The 24,567-nt window shown below is 37.2% G+C and overlaps 1 protein-coding gene across 2 annotated transcripts in view; it reads left to right on the top strand.

Moving 5' to 3' along the window:
- The window catches only part of jbug (filamin-type immunoglobulin domains fbug), a 1,114,928-nt gene that overhangs the window by 780,093 nt on the left and 310,268 nt on the right, over positions 1–24,567 (top strand). For both annotated transcript variants that reach the window (XM_090381438.1, XM_090381439.1), the window contains exon 38: positions 10,594–10,746. In XM_090381438.1, coding sequence (XP_090237564.1) covers positions 10,594–10,746 — 153 coding nt within the window. The remainder of the gene's footprint in view (positions 1–10,593; positions 10,747–24,567) is intronic.

Genomic DNA, 24,567 nt, shown 5'->3' with positions numbered 1-24,567 from the left:
GATCAGACGTGAGAGATGATAAAACGCCTTTTGAAGACTGCTGAGGCATACCTGCTAAAAGCTAAAAATGCTTCTTTTGATTTTAACAGGTTGCTTTTTGGGCTGAGTGTGAGTAAATTTATATCCAGTAACAGTTGATTACGTAGGTCCAGGTAGATGTTACACGAGTGCATTACGTGGTGCCAGTCCTCCAGTTCTCCACAAATACAATGGACATCATTTACAAACCCAAAGTCCTGAAGTTGCTTTTTGAATGACCCATGTCCTTTCAGAAGAAAGGTAGCTTGTGAATTAGGGAAGAACCAGCCAAGTCTTTGTTTGTTGAGGTAGGAGACACTAGGTAGAAATAGCTTGGTAGTACTGCCTTTGGTGGAATCAACCCAAAGGATTTGCCAGAGGGAAACAAGCTCCTGCCAAGTATGCCGGAGTTCTTGTTTCAGATCTGCATCGACAATAGTTTTTGTCCCCAGGAATTCAGTTTATTTTTTTCTTTCTGATACCACGTGAAAGCACTGTGAAGACCACTTGGAGGTCAAGGCTGATACAACCTGTTAATACTTGTAGTGCTGCTGTTGAGGTTGTTCTACAAGCCTGAGTTCTTTTTAATAACATCAACCGTTGTATCTGCAGAATAACATTCCTAGTGCTGATGATGGATAAACGATGGATAAACAATGGAACCATACGGCAGCGCCGTATGTTACAAATGGTACAAAAACAGCTGAATAAAGAAGGTGGAGTGCAGGTTCCTTAAGGCCCCAGTCTTTGCGAGTGAAGCGAGCAAACATATTGATATAATTTTTGGTCTTCTCTTTCATGGACTTTAGATGTGGCATGAAAGTTTTGCAATCACTAGGGTGACACCTAAATATTTGAATGAATGGTAAGTCTTGAGTGCATATCCTTTTTAATGAATGGTTGGTGTTCTGTTGATGTCAAGACGGCCTTTGAGAAGCAGGGTTCTGCTTTTATCTGTAGAGATTTCCAACTTAGGCCGCCATAGCCTAGTGGTCAGGTGCGTGGGTGCATAAGTACATGTGCCTTGAGTGATCGGGGTTCAAGCCCGTGGCTACTGAATACGGTGCTGTTTCTATCTATCTTGTGAACTCCTCTGACCGTTTGGTTATCCCGGAGTATGAACAGAAAAATTTATTATTATTATTATTATTATTCTCTTCAGCCCAAACCGACAGGGCATTCAAGACTGTGTTGGCTCTGGTCTCAAGGTTTGTTGATGGCTTTGGTTGAGGTTGAGCAGATGGGCTGAGAGGTGGCAAATGAAGTTTAACATTGACAAATGTAAAGTACTACACATGGGAAACAGCAACCCCAGAGCAACGTATCAACTCTGTGGTACTACACTGACAGTGGTAGAGAATGAAAGGGACTTGGGGGTGATTGTGCAGGCAGATATGAAGTTCTCTGAGCAGTGCAGACGGGCTGCAAGAGTAGCTCATGGAGTATTGTCAATGATATACAGGAATTTTTCCAGCAGGGATAAGGAGGTGATTATTCCATTGTACAAGGCAATGGTCAGGCCACACCTAGAGTACTGTATACAGGTCTGGAGGCCTCATTTCAAGAAGGATGTAGAGCTGCTGGAACGAGTACAGAGAAGGGCAACAAGATTAGTGAATGGAACAAAGGGGTGCTCTTACGAAGAAAGGCTTAAGTTTTGCAAATTATAGTGTCTGGAGACTAGGCACCAGCGAGGTGATCTGATAGAGGTGTATAAAGCCTTGAATGGTTTAAGCATGCTCAATGTTGATGGGATTCTTCCTCTAGCTCAGAAAAATCACCTGAGAGGGCATAAATTCAAATTGAGGAAAGACAGATGTAGGATAGACGTGCGGAAATTTGCCTTTAGCCAGCGGGTGGTTGGTTGGTGGAACAGACTGCCATCCCTTGTGGTGGAGGTTGATAGCCTAAATAAGTTTAAGGCTCAGCTGGACAGGTATTTTGAACGAACAGAGGGGTGAAGTGGGTTTTTTTTTTTTTTTTTTTTTTTGGCTGATGCTGCATAAGCTTGCTTTCTTGCATCAAATGCCTCTACTAATGCTAATGCTTTACGATTTACGCATTTCGGTGGAGAAGTTTTATTGGGGCATTCTTTGTAAAGGTGGCCGGCTTCTGCACAGTTGCTGCATACCGGTTTTTACTTCAGACATTTGGCTGATATGTGTTCGTATCCTAAACAGTTATAATATTTCAGGACTGGTACAAAATCCCTTATCCTATGTGAGTACCAGCCTAGAAAGACTCTCTTGAATAATTAATTGTTTTCTGATTCTGGGAGATACTTCTATGATCCAATTTCGGCAATCACATACCCTGGTTTTAGTGGAGTATTTGATCTTAATTTCACTATAAGCATCCTCTTCCTTCTCAATAGTCTCATAAAGATTCCTGTTGTAGATTTCTTTAATTAAGTCATCCTTCTGGATGGAGCTTTCTACATCAAATACTATCAAGCTGGGGCCCCCGAAGCTTGGGGGTCTCGAAGACAGGATTTTATCTTATCTAAGTCAGATTTAGTGGCTGTTTCAAGAATGATTCTTTTGTCTTTGATCTTGCGGATGCTTTTGGTCTTGACATTACATAACTTTGGTATGATAGTCTGAAAGATTTTGTTTTTCACTCCATCACTGTCAGCAATGTCGCAGCTCTCTCCAGCTTTAACGATGAGCATGTGTTTATATTCAGAGGTAGTTACTTTGGGCATTTTTGCCACAGCTGCATATGATAATTGTTGGGTCCTTACAGGTGGGTCCACAGATATGGCTGTGGAGGTCTGGACATCCGTAGGTATGAAAGCAGGACTGTTGACAGCCGCAGTTAGTGTAGAGTTAATCAACTGGAGTTGTTCGTTTGGGGCTTTAATTTGTTTTGATTTTCTATTATCAATTCATACAACATCTTCTCAAGGGAGCCCCAGCAATGTGTTATACAGAGCGAGGTAGTTTTAGAGATCATACTGTTGTTACTGTTTAAGCAGCACTCCACTTTACGTCTCAAAAGTGGGATTATCTTGAGATTGGGTATGTTATTAATCAGAAAAGTGGGAAGTTCCTCAGCAACTTCAGCATCCTCCCAAAGATTGGTGGGAGGGCATTTCAAGTTACCTATACATTTTTATTGATTAGTACCACCATCAGCGATGTTTTGCATACCACACTGGCATACAAATGACTGTCACTGAATTGCCGCCTTCTCCTTCCATTATTAAAAAATTCCGGTTTGGAGGTAACTGAATTATTGAGGGCTACTCCATAGTTGTTGTTAAGGTTGCAGTTATCATTTGCAGCGGATTGTATCTGGATATTGTGCTTTTCGTCATGAATTACTTCTGAAGAGGAAAATGTATTATGTGCTTTTGTGATTTCAGAGCTGTGCAAAGCAGCAGGACTGTCAGTATAATTGTTTTCTTCTGCATTTGATAGAGAGTTGGATCCGTCAATTTTACTAGAATTATCAGGCTCACTTGCTTTTCCTTTGGTTTTCATCACTTTGTTTTGTGGAATTTTCTTATGTGCATGCTTGGCATAGGAAGTTTCCTCTTTGCGAGTGGCAACTTTGATAGTTTATTGACACGGCAAGCCCCTAAGATAATCGAGCAGCTGACACATTGAACAGACAGTGAAGCAAGCTTCCGACACTGACCGAATGTGGTCTTTTCAGCGTTAGTGCTTTTCTTCTATATCGGACTTGGCATGTTTAGGCAATAAAAAATTTGGAACGAGAGCTTTAAAACAATTCTTTACAACAATGACTAGCAGATATATACGGCTTGTAGGTCATTAGCAGCAGGTCACTAGGGAGTAAATAAGGAATTTAAACGACCCTCTTAAGTGCTAACCTTGACCTTGAAAGGTTTCCGAGTGGATAGCTATTGCGTTGCCGAGGTAGTATAAGGCAAATTTTGTTCTGACGAAACATTACTGATTAGTTGAATTAGAACTTACAGAAAAATGAAAATAAGTTTACCTGTCACATGGAATAACATACTCAATCTGCCAGTGGGTTCCTCATACTAACAGGAATGGCCTGTTATACGATCCATTGCGATAAACTGTTTTAAACTATATATTTTTTGCACTAAACACGGAGCAACAAACTGCGTTGTCACACTTCCCGTCAACCTCAGCGCGAAGCCTCTGTATATATTTTGATATATGCTCTGAACCTCTACAGACCACATTTAAATCCAGAAAGATCCTTTATATTCCTTTCACCTCAGTCTCTGTGTTTAGTTATCAGCTAATGGCTAGTGAGGGTCTTGGCTTGATTTATTTAAAAAATTTTTTTATAATTTTTTATAATTTATAATTAAAAATTATAATTTTTTTTTAAATTATATACCTTATATTAAGTCACTGCCTCTGTTATCAAATCTGCCGATCACTTTTTCGATCACTTCTAATAGAGATAGAAGGCTGAAACTTTGTACATATTCTTAATTCATGTGACAATTCATTCTATCAAAATTTAGGCTAAATCTATTTAGCGGTGTTGCCATTGCACAGTGCACCGCTTGATTGCGTTTTTTAAAATTGATACTATTTTTTAAAATGAGGCAGTTTATGTTGCAGGGGTAAAGGCCAGACCTTTATTTTATCGGAATTTATTTACTAATTGTCTATCATTTAATATTTCCACCCAATACTGATTGTGTCCGAAAAGAAAAAATTTTATTTCTTGATGCTGTCTGTTTGCAGTTTGCTTCGAAATTTATGCTTGTGGCTGCTGAGAGCTTGAAGGAGAACTGCCTGGCTGCTGTTGACCCATGATATCTTGCTGATCGGTAGTAGTAGTGGCATGTGATGCAAGAAAGCAAGTGTATGAGCTTATGCAGCATCAGCCAAAAAAAAAAAAAAAAAATCACACCATTCCCTCCAAATGCCTGTCCAGTTCCTCCTTAAATTTATTCAACCTATCAACTTCCACAACGACAGATGAAAGTTTGTTCCAGCAATTAACCACCCGCTGGCTAAAGGCAAATTTCCGCACATCTATTCTACATCTGTCTTTTCTTAATTTGAATTTACGCCCCCTTAGGTTCGTGATCTGAACAAGTGGAAGGATCCCATCAGAATTCAGCGTGCTCAACCCATTCAAGGCCTTATACACCTCAATCAGATCACCGTGCAGGTGCCTAGTCTCCAGCCACTGAAATTTGCAGAACTTAAGCCTCTCTTGTTAAGAGGATCCCTTCATTCCCCTCACCAATCTTGTTACCCTTCTCTGTACACGCTCAAGTAAATCTACATCCTTCCTAAAATGAGGCCTCCAGACCTGTACGCAGTACTCAAGGCAGGGCCTGACCATTGCCTTATACAGAGGGACAATCACCTCCTTTTCCCTGCTAGCAAAATTCCTATATATCATTGACATGTCCTGCCCTGGCAGCCTGTCTGCATTGCTCAGAAAACTTCATATCTGACTGCAAAATTACTCCCAGGCCTTTTTCATTTTCTACCACCTTAAGTGTAGTACCACTCAGTTGGTAAGTTTCTCTGGGGTTATTACTTCTACACATATGCAGTACTTTGCATTTGTCAAGGTTAAACTTCAGTTGCCACTTCTTAGCCCATCTGCCCAAATTATCTAGATCCTGTTGCAGTAGCACACACTGCCATTACTGTCATTAACAACCCTGCTAATCTTTGTATCATCTGCAAACTTCGACATTAAGCCTGATATACCTTCATCAATATCATTGATAAATATACAAAACAACAGTGGACCTAACACCGAGCCCTGTGGGACTCCACTAATAACATTCGTCCAAGAAGAGCAGCACCCATTGATTACCACCCTCTGTCTTCTCGCACTTAACCATCCTTTTATCCATTGCAGCAACTTACCCTTAATACCATTCTGCTCCAATTTGTACAATAATCTTCCATGCACAACAGTGTCAAAAGCTTTCCTGAAATCCAAATATATGATATCAGAATTATTTTTTGCATCCAGTTCCTTTGTAACCACATCATAATATCCTATCAAATTTGTCAGACAAGACTTTCCCTTAACAAACCCATGCCGTGTCTGAATTATTGCTGCAGTCTAGTCTAGATGATCCTGCAATGCATCTTTAACCAGTGACTCCATTATTTTACCCAGAACAGAAGTTAAACTAACTGGTCTGTAATTACTCGTGTCACCCTTCGATCCCCCTTTGTGAATTGGGGATACATTTGCACATCTCCAGTCCGTGGGAACCTCCCTTGAATCCAAGGACGCTCTCACAATTATGGCTAAGGGTTTGCTTAGTTGCTTAGCCGCCTCCTTTAATATAACTGGATAGATCCCATCCACCCCAGGTGCTTTTCTTATGTTTATGTCGATCCCCCCCCTTTCTGAATTTGGGATACATTTGAGGATATATCTTGCTGATTGGTATCAATGGAAGTTGTAACTCTTTCAACTAGAGCCTGACTGTGAGACACATTTCCTGTATGTCTCCTGACATTGTACCTAGAACCTCGACATGCCATTCTTGACATGTTTAACTGTATCAGCAGCTCCCCTCCATCTTCTTTCTATTGAATGAAAATAGTTGTTTACTTATTAATAGCATGATGATAACAGATGCATTCTGTACAATGTTGGATTACGTTCACCTTGTATGGTTAGGAAATATATTTTGATATATTCTCTGAACCTCTACAGGCTACATTTAAATTCAGAAATATCCTTTATATTCCTTTCACCACAGTCTTTGTGTTTAGTTATCAGCTAATGGCTAGTGTGAGTCTTGATTTATTGAAAAAAATCTTTTTTTAATATATATATTGGAACTCCTTAAGTCATTCAGGAGTTCACAATATTCTTGATGTTAATACTTTTAACCCCAACATTTCTGTTTCTATCAACAAATTTTAGTGCAGAGGAGAAGTTGCACTGTAATAGCATTTTTTTTCTTATTAAAAAATGTACTACAGAAGCTGCTATGTAGCCAGTTAAAAAAAAATTGCAAGAAAAGTTTGTGGCAAATAAGAACTCTCTTTTGAGAAGTAGAATCGTGAAATAATTAAATTTATGGCCAAATCTAATGGATCTGAAGAGCAAGCTAGCTTACTTCTTAACAGTAAGCTAAATGCTAATGGCATTCTTCTTCTTCTTGCACAGACAACACACATGCAAAGGCATGAATTTAAATTGATGAAAGATAGTTTCTGGATAGATAGGTGTGCAGAAATTTGCATACAGCCAGAGGTTAATTGATTATTGGAACAAATTTCCATTTGATATTTGGGAAGTGTGTAGGTTGAATCAGCTGCCAGCCCCCGTAGTTTTTACAGGGGCTGGCAGCTGATCTGAGAAGTGTGGGTTTTTCCCCCCCTGATTGATTCTGTATAAGCTTGCTTTCTTGCATCATTTTCCCCTATAAATACTAACTACCCTGCTTAGAAACGAGACACTTTACTAGAGACCTCATTGAATGTTTAAGGCTTTAAATGGATGAGTAAACTTGAAATAACTCATGGTAGATGAAGATAAATAATGGTATTCTAACTCTTTCTCAAAGTACAGAAGAGGACATAAACTTAAATTAAAAACAGTTAATTTTCCTTTCTTTGCATCATGCATCATTTGCCAGTGCTGCTACTACTACTAATAATAAAAATACTACTAATAATAATATGGCAAATGATATGTAATGTGCAGCAGAGTAACAAGTTATATCAGGTCAAGAATAATATATGTGTGAATAATAAATTACCCTTAACAAACCCATGTGTCTACATGGGTTTGTTAAGGGTAATCAGTGGACACTAATCTTTGTTGACTAATGTTATTTGTGGAGTCCCCTAGTTATTGGTGTTGGGACCATTGTTGGTTTCTATATTTATCACTGATACTGATGAAGGCATATCAGTCTTATTGTCCAAATTTGCAGATGGTAGAAAGGTTGGCTGGGTTGTTAATGACACACTGCTCCAACACGATCTAGAAAATTTGGGCAGATGAGGCGAGAGGTGTCAAATGAAGTTTAACATTGACAAATTCAAAATTCTGTATATGGGTAGCAGTAACTGCAGAGTAGTGTAGCAAGATTGAAATCTGCTTTTGTTTGGTACTGCACTCAAGATTGTGGAGAATGAAAAAGGCTTGGCAGTAATTTTGCAGTCAAATATGAAGCTTTCAGAGCAGTGCAGACAGGCTGCCAGCGAAGCTCATGTGATCTTGTCAGTGATATACAGGAATTTTGCTAGCAGGATAAGGAGGTGATTATCCCTTTGTATAAGGCAATGGTCAGGCCACACCTTGAGTACTGCAAGTCTGGAAGCCTCATTTTAAGAAAGATGTAGAGCTGCTGGAATGAGCATAGACAAGGGCAATGAGATTGGTTAGAGGAAAAAAAGTTTGCTGTTACCAAGAAAGGCTTAAGGTCTCCAAATTGCAGCGTCTGGAGAACAATCACCTCGTAGGTGTATAAGGCTTTGAATGGTTTGAGCAAGCTCAGTGCTGATGGGATTCATCCTCTTGCTCAGATTATGCATCTGAGGACGCATAAATTTAAATTGTGGAAAGTGTTTTAGAACAGATGTGCTGAAATTTGACTTTAGCCAGCAAGTGGTTGATTGCTGGAACAAAATTCCATCTGTCACCTGTGGAAGTTGATATCTTAAATAGATTCAAGGAAGAACTGGACAATGGAGTGAATGAATAGATGAAATGGGAAAGTTTTTTTTTTTTTTTTTTCCCTTTTTTTGTCTTATTTTATATGAGCATGCTTTCTTGCATCATATGCCACTTCTAATGCTAATGCCAAAAAGTAATTTTAAATCACTGACTAATATTATACTTCACTTTATTTAATTTCACCACAGACTTGAAAGCCTTAGCTGCCTGGAGACATTTTGCTTACTACTTACTTTCTTATGTTGTGCCATAAGAAAGTTAAGACAACCAATCAACATTTTCATTAGAATTAAGTTTATCTCACTACAAAATCTTCTCTGACAATACAGCAATTGATATTTGTTTTGCTTTATACTTCTTATATAAGTTCATATCTCTGTCAGTATTTTTGCTCATAAAATTTAGATCCTAATTTGTTTCTTTTTGCTAATTATTTAAAATTTTTCCCTTGTTTTCCGCTTCAGCTTGGCAAAGAGTAGCATATATGTTTGTTAGTTTTTTTAAGTTTCCTCCCAGTATTTCTAGATTGGGAACAAATTTTGGTACTTTTTTTTGGAAAACTTTTATTGTATTTTCTGTTTTTATATTCGTTCATGTTATAAAGCAGTTTTTGTTTAAACTCATTTCTAAATCTGAAGCATGCATGTCTTGTTGATAATATTTTAATTATTACAAATTATTTAAAATATTAATAATGTAATTTTCATGCAGTACAGGTTGACCATCACTAATCCGGCAATGTTGGGACCTGTGAGTTGCCGGATTAGTGAGTTTGCTGGATCACCGGTGGTTATTTTAGCACATACATTTTACCCAACAGCTAACCACCTCCTTCTACCTTTAACATGTTGACTGCCAAGCTAGTTTAAGAAAAAATTCCCCAGGGGCCAAAAAATATTTAGGAAATAATTTGATTAGTAATTCTAAAATAAATATTATAATGTCAGTGTTCTCGTTTTTTCGCTTAAAATATATATATATATATTTATATAAAAAAAAGTCTTTTTTTTTTTTTTATGTCGCATATATATGGCCAACATGGCCACATATGTCGGTTACTTTATTTCTTGAGAAGCCGTGTCGGCCACATATGTGTGGCGCTATTACAGCATACATATGAAGGTCGTTTGTGATTAATTTATTCCACGCGCGGCGAGCGCTGCAATAAAATTAATTACGATAAAATAAACTCTCAAACATCACAATAAGTTTGTCAGCATTGTTAGAGATTTTGTGAAAACAAGTTCATTAACGTGCTGTGTTATCCATCATATTGTGTTGTGTTTTTTTGCAAGTGTGTACAGTAGACTCTCGATTTTCTGGGATAGATGGTAAAACAAAATTCCCAATAAATCGAGAGTCTTCTGTATAAGTGTGTGGTAAAAAAAAAAAAAAATATCTAAAAAGGAATGGCTAAAAGAAAATTACTAAGATAAGAGGAACTGAGAGAAATTACTGGAATTTACAATTAAGCAGATTTAATCTTCTCACAGACACACCGCTGTCGAATTTTTTCAGAAGTTCAACTTTATCTATTATGGACAACGTTATGGTGTTCACGCTTTACACCACGAGAAGCGCTTCCTTTATGCATTGGAACCATGGCTGGGGCTAAATATGAGCAGGTTATAATTATAAATGCAGAAAAACAAGTGGGAATGGCTTGCCAGTGTTTACGAGTTTGCACCCACAGCTGATGCTGCAACCAACCACCAGAACAGTAGCGGTAGGTTGGTGGGCCGACCCGGGAAATTTGAAATTACGTTCGCGGAAATTATGTCCGAATTAGCGGTGGAGCCGGATTAGTGATGGTCGACCTGTATTTTATTTAGTCAGTTCAGGAAATAAATGTGTCAGGCTTTCAGAGATATGTTAGATTATTTAAGATGAAGCATTTAAAGAATTTTACAATAAGATTACAGTTCAGTTTTATTTTATTTTTAGGTTGCCCTCAGATAGTTGATATTAGAGATCCAAGCCATTCTATTATTGCCCATGGTTCAGGACTGAAATCTGCTGCTGTTGGAAAGGTTGCTGGCTTTCTCTTAGAAACAGGCGGATTTGGAGAAGCCAAGGATTTTGATATTATTGTCATAGGTAAAGATATATACCATTTTACAGTTAGATATACTGTTTATTTAATCACAGGGCTCCAGGTGCCTATTGATTTCTGCATTCAACATTTCTCAAGTAATGTTATTGTGCTTCTTGCCCATCAATCTGTCACTGGTTATTCTACACCCACAGTATTTCCCCTTCCCACAAAAAGTAGACAAAGTAAATAAAGATATGAAATTAAAAATGATAAATTGTGTGGGGGAATAGAGAGATAGAATCTTTATTGCAACAAGACTTTGGCATATTTATTGGGAGACTGTTTTCTACAGCAGAGTGTTTGAGAGACAACAAGAGGGAGAGAATACTCTTGATCTGGCTATCAGTTGAGATTCTTTATGTGTTTAAAATTTTAATCAAAGAAGCACTAGGTGACAGTGATCACAGTCTGTTGATGTGGGATTTACTTAAAGATGTAATTACCATCAAGGGTAAAGGGAGAGGTTGTTGCTTTCGTAAAATGTGACTACAGTGATCTCAGACAGTTTTTAAATTTTATGCAGTAGGACCAAATGATGATCTTACCATCAGTAAATTCTAAATGGGAAGCATTCAAGGAATTAATCATAGAAGCTTGAAGGGTATTTCTTAGTTAGCTTTTCAAGCGAACTAAGAAATACCCTTCAAGTTATAGGCCTAAGTGGATGTCAGATGATCGATGAAACTCGTGGCAGAAAATAAAAAGGCATGAGGATGCACGTAAATTATTGAGCAACACAGAAGCCTATGATGGATATAAACTGGTCTGTAATCAAGTCACAAAGGTCAGAAAAGTGAAGGCAGATTACGAGAAATGTTTGGCAAAGGATACAAAAAAAAAGAACTTCTATACTTATGTAAACACAAGAAGGAGGGGGAGTAAACAAATTGGTACACTCAATATCGATGGCTTGACTGTTGCTGATGCTCAGGTAGGTTACAAACTGAATGGGTATTTTCCCTCTACATTCACACTTCAGAAATTCTTTAGGGAAGGGGATGCCAGAAGTTTATCAAACTCTAAGAAGGAGCTAAATGATTTTGTAATAACTGAGAGAAAAGTGGAACACAAATTGTTGAAGTTAAACATACAAAGGCACCTGGGCACCAAAAGCTTGCAACAATTGTAAAACAGTTATTAATCAGCCCAAGTGCTAGTCGTTGAGGCTGGAACTTCTCTGTTCCCACCTCTGTCAAAACTAGAGTATTCTTTTGCTGCCTCAGCTAAACACAAATGTGACCTGCTAGAATCCTCCTTTTCTTTTTTCTTCTAACTTCTGTGTTGATAATCTTGATAAACTGCCTCTTACCATTCCCAGTACACTCCATTCAGTGGCTCCTGTGATCTTCCATTTAACAATCAAGAGATTGTTAAAAGAATTTTGAACAGTCTTGATGCCAAGAGAGTGCCAGGTTTCAATGGTATTTCTGCACTTGTTCTCAAATCCTGTGCTCCTTCACTTACTTTTTTTCTCTGTTGCCTTTTTACTCTTTCTGATTCCACTGGTGTTTTTTGTTCTGCTTGGAAATTTGCTCATATCCAACCAATTTCTAAAAACGGTGAAAATCCCTCCCAATAAAATATCATCCCATTGCACTTACTTTCTACTCTTTCTAAAGCAATGGAAGTAATTGAAGTAACTGCAATCCTAAAGTATATAGAAACCTTCCATCTGATCAATGATCACTGGTACGGATTCTGTCAATGTCTATCCACTGCTCATATTCTGGTTTTTGTTACCCATCTGTGGACAATGGAAAAGCGTGGTGAAACTCGAGCAGTTGCTCTTGACATTTCAAAGGCTTTTGGTTTGCCAACCCAGGGTCCTGAGCTGGATATAATATTAATAATAAAGTTCTTTATTCATAGAAATGTAGGACACGATTCCCCGCTACAGGCAACCAGAGGAATCTTACAATTAAGTGGACACATTATGTTCAGTACATACAAAACTATGTGGGTACACAGCAAATACATAGACAGTGCAATATACACAGCTAATATTGTAATAAATGTATTTTATAGTTATTATAATAGATTGATTATACAGAGCTTATATGCCATCGTTGTTGTCGTCTTTTTCCAACATATATGTTGGAAAAGGACAAAACAGCGCAGAAAGGATACTATAGGAAATATTGGAATTGATGAAAGAAATGAAAGAGGTGACAGACTTGTGGAATTTGCAGAATCTCAAGGACTGTCAGTAATGAACACGTTTTTCAAGAAAAGGGTGAAGTGGACATGGAAGAGTCCACTTCACCCTTTGAGTGCACTTTTCAAGAAAGTGGACATGGAAGAGTCCAAATGGATTAACTACTAATGAAATCGACTATATCCTCACTAACAGAAGATATATTGTGAATGACGTTACCATGCTGAAAAAGGTATGTACAATCTTACCATTCTGATCACAGAATGGTAAGATTGTACACTTGATATAGATGTAGGAAAGGAAAGGAAAAAACTGACTCGAGTAAATAATACAAAGGTCTTTGAGATAACCAAAGAGGAGAAAAAGCAGTATGTACTGGAACTTAAGAACAAGTTTGAGCTTCTGCAGACTGCTCAGGACCAAGATATCGACGAGGAATATTACAACTTTCTGAAAGTGATAAAGCCCAATAAGCCTATAGGGAAAAAGAAATCCAAAGAAGAAAAAATTAGTCAAGAAACACTTGTCATGATGAACCAAAGAAGACAAATGAAGAGCAAGAAAAACACTGACAGGGAGAAAATTGAATATACTGAGTTATGCAAAGCAATTAGAAAGAGACTCAGAGAGGACATAAGAAGATTTAACACAAGAAAAGTTGAACAAGCATTAAGGGAAAACAAAGGATTTAAATCAGCAGCCATGAGCAGTAATACAGAAAGAGAAATGATACTGAAACTGAAGAATAGCGATGGTCTACTTATAAACAGCAGAGAAGGCATAATTCAAATAGCAGAAGACTACTATAGAGAATTATACAAGGAGCAGGGGAATGATGCCAGCAGTGGGGAAGATGGATTGCAAAGTAGCAACACATACGACATACCCGATATTCTTCCTGATGAGGTAGAACATGCATTGAGGAAAATGAAGAATCAGAAAGCCCCATTTGAAGATGAAGTTACTGTACAGTTGTTAAAATTGGGAGGAAGAGACATAACACAAAAACTGGCAAGGCTCTTCACAAAGTGCATTAGAAAAGGTGTGACGCCTAAGCAGTGGAATAATGCAATCATAGTTTTGCTGCATAAGAAAGGAGATAAATGAGAAATTGGAAATTATAGACCAATTAGCTTGTTATCCCACATCTACAAGTTGTTCACAAGGGTCATTACTAACAGATTAGAAAGAATACTTTATGAGAATCAACTGAAAGAGCAACCTGGCTTTAGGACAGGATTCTCAACTATGGATCACCTTCACGTAATATCACAGCTAATGGAGAAAGCAAATGAATATAAAACACCATTATGCTTGGCATTTGTGGATTATGAAAAGGCATTTGACTCCATACAGCATAAGGCAATGTTTCGGGCACTAGAAAGACAAGGCATAGATACCCCATATATTATGATTTTGAAGAAAATATATGAGAATGCTACCTCCTTTATTAGACTAGACAAAGACAGTAGGAAATTTAAAATTGAGAAAGGAGTTCGACAAGGAGACACAATATCTCCGAAGCTGTTTACTGCTGCCCTTGAGGAAGCTTTCAGAAGATTAGACTGGTCGCAGAAAGGAGTCAATGTGAACAGAGAGTACCTAAACCATTTATGATTTGCAGATGACATTGTGGTCATAAGCCACGATCCCAAAGAATTAGAGGAAAATCTTAATCAGTTATGCACAGTTTATAAGGATTTTGGACTAAAGATGAATATGGCTAAAACAAAAGTAACGATGAACAAGTATGCCACAGAAAGGGAAATAATGATTGAAGGAGCAGTAATTGAAAAGGTGGAGTCATATACTTATCTGGGAAAAGTCACCAGCAGTAATAATGATAAATGGCTGGAAGTCAAGAGAAGAATAAATTTTGGATGGATAGCATTCAGGAAATATAGTCACATACTGAAGAGCAATATCCCAGTTTGTCTGAAACGTAAAATTATGAACCAATGTATACTCCCCCACCATGACTTATGGAAGTGAAACTTGGGCACTCACCAAAAGAATGGAAGAGAAGCTGAGAACTACACAGCAAAGAATGGAATGAATCATATTGGGAATCAGACTGTTAGATAAGAAGAGAAACACATAGATTAGGCAGCAAACTCAAGTAAAGGACATTCTTATCAAAACTAAAGAACTAAAATGGTCTTGGGCAGGACACATAGCTCGAAGATATGATGACAGATGGACTAAGAAAATAAGTATAACAAAATGGTATCTAAGAGGAGCTAGAAGAAAACCTGGAAGACAAAGGCGGAGATGGATAGATGAAATTCATGAGTTTGTGGGTAGTAAATGGATGGCCAGTGCTCAAAACAGAAGGAACTGGAAAGTTGCTGGAGAGGCCTTCATCCTGCAGTGGATTGAAAATGCACTGATTGATTGCACTGATGATGATGATGATGATATATGCCATTATAGTACATAGATTTTATAGTTATTATATACAAGCTGCAACACATTGAGACAGTCTTGACACTTTCACTGGGAGTTGACTAGTTCTGCTGACAACTGCAGGAATGCTGAATGCACTTGACTATGGATTTGCACTTTTCTTCTCTGTAGACAATATCTCTGGACCACACATCCAAATCAATGTTTGCGGAGTTCAGCGTGCCGCTGATGCTGTTCGGGAAGTGCTGCTTGAAGGTCGAGAGCTTCTACAGGTTAGAACAGAGCACTGGACGGTTTCTGAGGGCTCTACCAGGGATTTTCCAGCCTATAATTTCCTAGATATTAATGAAGTCAAGAGCAGCGGAGCACAGATTAAGCACCATTGTGGGCTTCCTCGCATATGCCAGATGCTGGGCCGGGGTGTATCTCAGATGTATGCAGAGCTGTGATTTTGATGTTGTATAGGGTAGGTGAGACCAATTGTTAGCCCACTTTAGGACCCAGAATTCCAGACCCCAGAGCATCTTCAGACTGGACATATGAGCAGCCAACCAAACTTCAATACCATAACTGATGATAGAACTAAAACAGTAGAGGAGAAATTTTCTGACTGTTTACTTGTTGTGCGCTCTACAGAGATCAAGTTTCATACCCCAGAAAGCCCGTAATGCTCTTGAACGCAGTTGCTGGATCTCTTCCTTATTCGTTAGGTTTTCGTCCATTACCACTACTAGGAATTTTACTGAATGAGTTGCGACGAGAACATGCCTCACAATGGAAGGCTGCAGAGAGGCTGCTGTATTGAGGTCTGCTTGTGCTCTAGGTGAGATGATGACATATTTGGATTTTTCAGGGTTTATTTGAAGCCCAAAATAGGTAGTGTGCTCATAGAAAGAGGAGAGATATTTGTTCAGGATGACAGAATTCGATAATTTCTATGCCTGCACTTTAGGGGTAACATATGCCTGCACTTTAGGGGTAACATATGCCTGCACTTTAGGGGTAACATATGCCTGCACTTTAGGGGTAACATACAATGTTGTCGGCGTAGGCCATAAACAGCAGATATTTCATTCATCAGTGGAATAAATATTGCTGAAAAAAGCAGTGCCTACAATGATTCACCTTGGGATATGCCTACTTCCACCTGTTTTGTCATGCAGTTATTCCCTTGCTGGAAAGTAAAGCACCTTTTGGCCGGCAAATTTTTGAGGAGCTTCGAGACATTACTCGAAACCATAGTAGTTCTCCAGGTGGCACATAAGTGGCTTAACTTGCACTGAGTCAAAGGCCACTTTCAGATCAAGAAAAACAATGCATAACAGTCTTGCTCCCAGGCTTGAAGGGTTTTCAAATTCAGAGCCTGTATGCATGTTATCGGTGATCTTTGTGAGAACGTGTTATGTGTATGCTGAAGTCTCTGGGAAAGGATCTGATTGGCAACCACTTTAAACAAGCACTTCTCCAGGCATTTGAGAAAAGGAGAGGAGATTGAAATAGGCCTATAGTCAGCAGTAGAGGCCGGATTCTGCACCTTTGGAATTGGTGCTATAATTTAGGGATGACTATAATTTAGTCGTCCAAGAATTTTGGACGACTCCCTGTTGTAAAATTCTGTTAAACAACTTTGTCAGCTCATCACTGATAAAGTAGGGGGCAACTTTAAGGCAAAAGGTGGGAATAGAGTCACTTCCCATTGATTTCTTATTGGACAGGGCATCAATGGCTTTGATTAGCTCCTCTTCGCCAATTGTCACGTTAGTGAGATTAGTTATGTCGTAGTGTGCACTGTTCCATGGGGAGTCTGCAGCTGCACTGTCTGTTTTGACGAACCGAGTTACATGATCTCACCATTCGGCCAGGTGTAACGATTCTGCTGACCAGATGTGATTGGCCGACCAGGATCGCTGGCCACACGCTATACTCTTTTCCATGAATGAGTTTATAGCCTGCTTCTTGGAATTCTGGAAACTGTATCTGGTTATTGAGTACGCTGAATATGAACTTTCTGTGGGTGATCTCTTGAATTGGGCATATAGCCGTTGTTTTTCTTTAAACTGGTGCATAAAGATGCTGGACCACCACGGTTTCAAGTGTGGGCAGATGACACAAACTCTTGACATGGCCACTCTAGCAATGATCATTCTTCTGTTTCTTGATGAATCCCCTCTACTTGCTTTCTCTCTCTCTCTCTCTCTCTCGCTCTCTCTCTCTCTCTCTCTCTCGGTAATTCAGAAATTTTTTTTGGCTGGTGCAGCATAAGCCTCAGGCTTCCTTGCACCATATGGCTAATGTTAGTAATAATAATAATAAACTGTTTTTTGTAGTAGTTGTGTATTCAGTTTCTCTCTGATCACTTACTGTGAGTGATGGTAATCAGCTCTCTCTCATCTAACTTCTTTCCTAATACTGGTGTTCCTCAAGGTGTAATTCTTTTTCCCACTCTTTTCCTCTTTTGTATTAAATACCTTCTTTGATTGACCAGAAATCCTATCAATTGTTTTCATGTTGATAATACATTGCATTCCACTTTCCAGTTTGAGAAACATCCAGTTCCAATTCCCTAAATGCTGATTTTCAGGTAATTTGCCAGTTGGGCCAAGGTGACTTTTGATTTCAATCCTTCTAAAACTCAGTCCTGTCTTATATCTCTCAAAAAAGGAGTCTTCTGCTCCTAAGCTTATCTTCAGTGACAATCAGCTTTCTAGACAAGATCACATAACTCTATTAGGGAATACACTGACTTCTCTTTTGGCAGAAGCACATCACAAATATTGCTTCCTATGCATCTGAAAAACTGGATTATTTCACTCTCTCGCTCTCAGCGTTGCTTTTCTTCCAAACAATTATTCTCTGTACAAATGTCATATCTGCCCCTACCATGGAATATTTCCCACAACTGGAGCAGTGTCCCCAAAACCTCTCTCAGACTTCTAGGCTCCATTCAAAATAGGGCATTTTGGTAAATTAATGACCTGTCTAACGAAGTCCCTCCAGTGTCTGTATTATAGATGTTTTATTTTTTGCTGCATGCCTCTCTATGTATACTTCCACACAAGCACTGTTGGATTGACTTCTATAATCTCTCTCTCTCTCTCTCTCTCTCTCTCTCTCTCTCTCTCTCTCTTCCAAATCAGTCCACACATGTGCTATTACTGGTCAGCATTCTTTTCACAAAATCAACTTTTCTTCCCCCTCATTTATTCCTTCTTCTGTTTTCTGAAACATAACCTCCCTTCCAACATATCCTGAAAATTGGTATATCCAAAAATTCAAATCTAACATCAACAAGTATCTTTTTTCATCTACTGAACCTTCAAACCCTGCATGGTACTAAGTACTGTAGGTTCTAATACCTTTTGTGCTTGGGGTTTTTGTATAAAAAAAAAAAAAAATCACCCATGGTAATTGAAAATTAAAAAGACCTGGAGTAATTGTGTATTCAGATATGAAATCCTCTCCTCTGAGCAATGCAGTTAAGCTATCAGAAGAGCTCAAGTGGTTTTGTCAATGATAATAGGAAATTTGGTAGAAGAAATAAGCAGATGATTATCGCATCGTATAAAGCTAAGTTCAGGCCACATCTTAAGTACTGCATATAGGTCTTTCTCATTTTAGGAACTGTGCAGAGAAGGGCAATGGGATTGAGGAGAAGAAAGGGGGGGGTGCTGTTGCTAAGAAGTTCTCCAAATTGCAGAGCTTGGACAGACTCTGCAATCTGATTGAGATGTTTAAGGCTTTGAATGGATTGAGCAAGCTCAGTTCTGATGGATTCTTCCTCTTTCTCAGACTATGCACATGAATGGGCATAAATTCAAGTTGATGAACAATTTTTGTGGAATAAATGTGCGACCATTTGCCCTTTGCTTGCTGGTTGAACAACCCCATCTGTTGTTGTGAAAGTGGATAGTGTTAAAGTTCAAGGAAAAAGTAGACAAACTATTGGAGGGGATGTACAGGTGTTGTGAGAATTTTTATTTTTATTTTTTTGAATTCCTACTATTAGTTCACACTCTCCCTATATATATTTATATATCTTGTTCAAATTTTCAATCATTAATAAAATACTTTTTATTCATCCACTCAAGTTCAAATAAATTTTTTTAAACTTGTAGCGGATGACACTTGATGTTAATACAGTTTTTTCAATTATTAATTCATTAATTAAATTTAATTAATTAATTTTAGTTTTATATCGGAGAAAACAATTTCTCTTATATAAGATATAAACAGGCAGTAGCTCAATCGGTAAAATGATAGGATTTCAGTATTTTTCAAGTAAAGGTGAAGAATGCGAGTTCAATTCTTGCGAAAATCAATAATTTTTTGATAAATTTTTGTTATTCATCCACTCAAGTTCAATTACATTTTTTTAAACTTGTAGTGGATGACACTTGATATTAATACAGTCTTTTTCAAATATTAATTCATTAATTAAATTTAATTAATTAATTTTAGTTTTATATGGGAGAAAAAAATTTCTCTTATATAAGATATTTAGCAGGATATAAATTTAGGAATAAATACCGTCAGTGGCGAAGTGTGTAGATCGCTGGAAAAAAATTTCATTTTCAGATTCTTTTTTCATTCTGGGTTCTAGTCTGAGTCAAGGAGGGAACAAAATGGAAAATGAAACATGTGAATAAAAATAATAGTCCAACACCATACATAGAAAGGAAAATGGAAAATTGCAAGGAAATTCACTTTCTATTTTGCCACTTAATATTGTAATTATTTAATAAAAAGTAACTAAAATAAAATTTTTCTTTGTTGACCTAAGTAGGAATTGACTTTAAAAAATTTTTTTTATATTACTTGTTTCATATATGCTTGCTTTCTTGCATCATTTCTCTCTCTCTCTCTCTCTCTCTCTCTCTCTCTCTCTCTCTCTCTCTCTCTCTCTCTCTCTCTCTCTCTCTCTCTACTTATAGTAAATGGTATGCCTTTTGCAATCAAATAAACTGTATTACTAAGCAATTTCTCTCAACAGTAAATACACTGCCCTCTGTGTTGCTGACTAGTATATTTTTCCAATCTTCAAGGCCTTTTAAGGATGACTGCAACAGCTATTCATCACATTAACTCTCATTTAGCACTAAGGTTAAAGTGTGAGCAGAACACAGAAAATAAAATGTGCTGCATTTGTTTCTAGGACGTTGTTGGAGTCTGTTACATTATCATTTTTTTTTTACTGCCTCATTGTCATATCCTTTACCAAAGAGATTCAAAATATCAAGATTTGATGTTTTTAAATTATTCAATATAAAGTCACATATCCCTGAACAGTAGTATCATTGACAGCAAAATCCTAAAAAGTATTCCCAAATTTCTGTTTTAATTTTTTTTTGTTATAATTTTGTTTTGAATTTTTTCCCAAGCAATTCATACATTTTTTGCTTTTCCACATTGAATATGAAATGATCAAGAATAGATAATTTTCATTTGAGTTTAATTGTTTAGCCATATTCAAATCGAATTTTTCAGTAGTTTCTGTTACTTTAAAAAATTTTCATTATATTTGGTAACAGTCATTTTGACAAACCAGTAAAAGCTCTGCAGTGTCATGATAAATAGGAATTCGTAAATTAACTGTTCAACAACTAAATACCAGGTTTTTTTTTTTTTTTTTTTTGTTTTTTTTTTTGCCTATTATGGACCCTTTGTTTTCTGGTATAAATTGTTAATTTTATTGCTTAAGCTAGTTCTGTACATTTTGTACTGTATATAATAGGTATTGCGCTTTTTTTTTTGATTATTTAAAATAAAGATAAATGTTCCTTGACAAACTTTTTCGGTCTCCAAAATGAGAAGCAAAATACTCAATCTCATGATAATGAATATTCACCCATGCTCTTTTGATTTTTTTTTTTTTTTTTCTCTAATAGGATTCAAGAATAATAAAAATTGGAAAATTTCCTGCCTGTGTCATATTTAGGAAAACTCTAATTTCTTATTTGGGGAGGACAATTTTCAATTAAACATTTGTTGTATTTATATGTACTCAAGCCATTTACCTGGAAGCATCTGAACTTCTGTTTTTAATAATATACATTTATCAAATTTTAAATCAAGGTTTGAATTTGGTTCTCTCTCTCTCTCTCTCTCTCTCTCTCTCTCTCTCTCTCTCTCAATTTTGTATCTGGTTTCATCTTTTTATAAATTTGTTGAAGATAGCATCTGAATCTGCTAGAAGAGTAGCTGCAACTATTCTTCTTTGATCATCAACTGTTTCAGTACTGCTATAATATTTTCTTTCTTCAATACCAGAAATTTTGCCTCTGGTCTTCTTGTGATCTTGTCAATCCAATTCTTTGTCTCTTCTCTGCTGCTTGCTTATATTTTCTGCAAGAATTTATTTAGTGATCCAGATGATTGTTGTTCTGTTATTGCCCTACTTTTTTATTTACATTACTGAATTTTATCTAGGATAAAATTCAGTTATGTAAATATTTTTTACAAAAAACTGTTTGTTATCCAAAGTATTGTCATATTTATTTTTGTAGTTTTAATTGAAAAATTTTGAGAAGATAGAAGTATTATCAGAAAATATGACATAATAAAAATAGTTTTTATTATGCCTTGAAAACAGTTTGATTTTAATGATTATAAAGTATTTCCCCACACTTTTCTTCATCACAATGATATTATAAATCAAAATATCAGTTGTTCTTAAATTCCCTCTGGCACATTAAACACAAAAATGAATAATTACTACTGCATTATCCAAAAAGTTGCAGTTTTATTATATTAATTATATTCAATTTCTGTGTGTTTGATGCAAAAATAAAAGACATTTCTATAAAGGTAGTCAGCACCTATTGTAAACATCATGAAATAGTTGTTCTACAGTTTTGCCTGTCCATTCCCTCAAATTATCCAGCCATGATACTCTTCCTCTCACCATTAATTCTTCCAGTCAGAATGATTTGTGGCACTGCATATTCTTCTTGATGTGACCTCATAATTTCATATCAAATCTCATAATGTCATGTCGAGTTTCATAATGTGACCACAAAAGAAGGTTTTTTTGTTTCTTGATTAGAGACAGCAATTTCCTTTCTCTGCTGACTGATCTCAGCACTTCCACATTTGTAACTTTAGCTGCCCATGGAATACATAATATTCTTCTATACATGTACATCTCAGATGCTTCCAATTTCTTAATTGTTGACTTCTTTAATGTTCAAGTCTCGCAACCATAGAGTAGAGTGGACCAGATGTAGCACTCCGTTACTCTTAGTTGAAGGTTTAGATCCAATTGCAGATTACAGAAAACCTTTCATTTTGCAAAAGGCCAATCTTACTATTCTTACTCTTCTTTTAATTTTACTTCAATCATCCCCTTTGTCATTAATTTCTCATCCTAAATAGACGTAACTTTTAACTTTTTCAATCACTTTCCCATCAACCTTAAGTGTGAGATTTGTATAATAATTCTTGGGGCCAGCTGCCATTCATTTAGTCTTGCTGGAATTTTTGCAAAGACTCATCTTGTTACTTTCTGCATTAGCTATATCCATGAGTGTTTGAAGGTCGGAATCACTTGCTGCAGTGATAACTGTATCATTGGAATTATGAATATTATTGATGACTACTCCATTTACAACAATTCCTTCTGCTCTATCTTCTACTGCCTCCTTCATAATGTTTTCAGAATAGAGATTGAACAGTAATGGAGATAGAATGCACCCCTGAAAAACACTTCTCTTTATCATAATTTTTTTTGTCAGCTCATCTTCCACTCATCACCATGGCACTCTATAGTACAGATTCTTGATTATTTGGATGTTTTTGCTGTCTAGGTTTATCTGGTACAGGATAGCAAACAATTTTCTTTGTTGAACTTTGTCAAAGCCTTTTTCATAGTCTGTGAAACAAGCATAGACATCTTGTTGCATTTCCAGATATCTTTCTATTAATACCGAAAGACTGAAAATAGCTTCTCTTGTACCTGCACCCTACCTAAATACAAACTATGTCTTCCCTGTTTCCTTTTCACATTTACCCTTGATGCAAAGGTAAATTATTCTTAAAAATATCTTTAATGTATGACTCATAACACTGATTGTTCTATATACTGCACAGTTCTTTTCGTTTGGCTTTTTTGGTAATGGTATGAAAGTTGATTTCAACCAATTCTGAGGAATCTCCCCTGAGTCATAAACTTGGTTGAGCAGACATCTTGGAGCCTCAATGCCATTTTCAAAGCCTTCACCACCTCACTTTGAAGTATCTGTGGGCCTTCAAGATCTATTTCCTTCATGATTCCTTTTGTCTCTTCATTCTCTTTGAACAACTGTCATATATACTTTCCCAGATCTGCTTTTTTTCTTTCAAATCCATCACTGCTTCCCTGTTTCATCAACTATATGCATCTGGGTATTTTTCTTGTACCATCGAGCCATCTCCTTTACATTTCTATGCAGATTAGAAATTTCTACAGTTCCTCAATTTCTTGGCATCTTTCTTCCAGCCATAGGCTCTTAGCTTCCTTGAACTTCTGTTCAATTTTACAACTTATCGTCTTATATTTTTGTTCATGTCTCTTTTGTAACTTCTCCTCTTTTTCATAATCTTTAATATCTTTTCTGTCGCCCACTGATGTTTTCTTGTCTCTCCTTTTGCAAAAGGAGAGACAGAAAACATGCCTTCATCAGTCACTTCTTTCTTCCACCTGAATATTCTTCTACAAACTGAACTGCTTCCCTCACTTTGGTAATTAAGCTTATTTTATGGTTTTTCTCTACTAATTAATGGCAGCCTTCATATTATCCCACATTATTTCAGTACTTTCTTCATTTATTTTTTTGGTTCTATTCTGAGTTCAAACTTGGTCCTTGAGGTTGTCCCAGACATTCTCTCAGATATGCCAGACAAGCTGTTCTTGCTACCTGGGAGTCTAAAACGCTGATGGAACTGATATTTGGGTGACACTCAAGTCAAAGTGGACCCAATTTCGGCAAAGTCCGGACGGTCTATGACAGCCAAATCCTCTGCTTGCACCTTCACGATGGTGGGACTGTTAGTAATCCTGGGTATAACCTTCATGCACAAGTACATGGTGGGTGACCACCCAGGTGTGAACCAACGTAAGCAGGGGTCGAGGTGTGGCGCCCACACCACATGGAGGAACGCCGCCCCTCTATGTTACCAGGCAGTACTAGGTGGTAGATGACTCTCATCAACCGGTGAAATACCACCACTTTGCTTATTGGAGGCTTGAAGTGGTGGAACCCATGTTTAGTCTCTAGAGCTAAGTTCC

Source organism: Mastigoproctus giganteus, chromosome 9, assembly GCF_048544385.1.
Source record: "Mastigoproctus giganteus isolate SK-2022 chromosome 9, ASM4854438v1, whole genome shotgun sequence".
NCBI classification, from domain to species: Eukaryota; Metazoa; Arthropoda; class Arachnida; order Uropygi; family Thelyphonidae; genus Mastigoproctus; species Mastigoproctus giganteus.
Note: the sequence above shows the minus strand (reverse complement) of the source record. Positions and strands in the feature narration are given on the sequence as shown.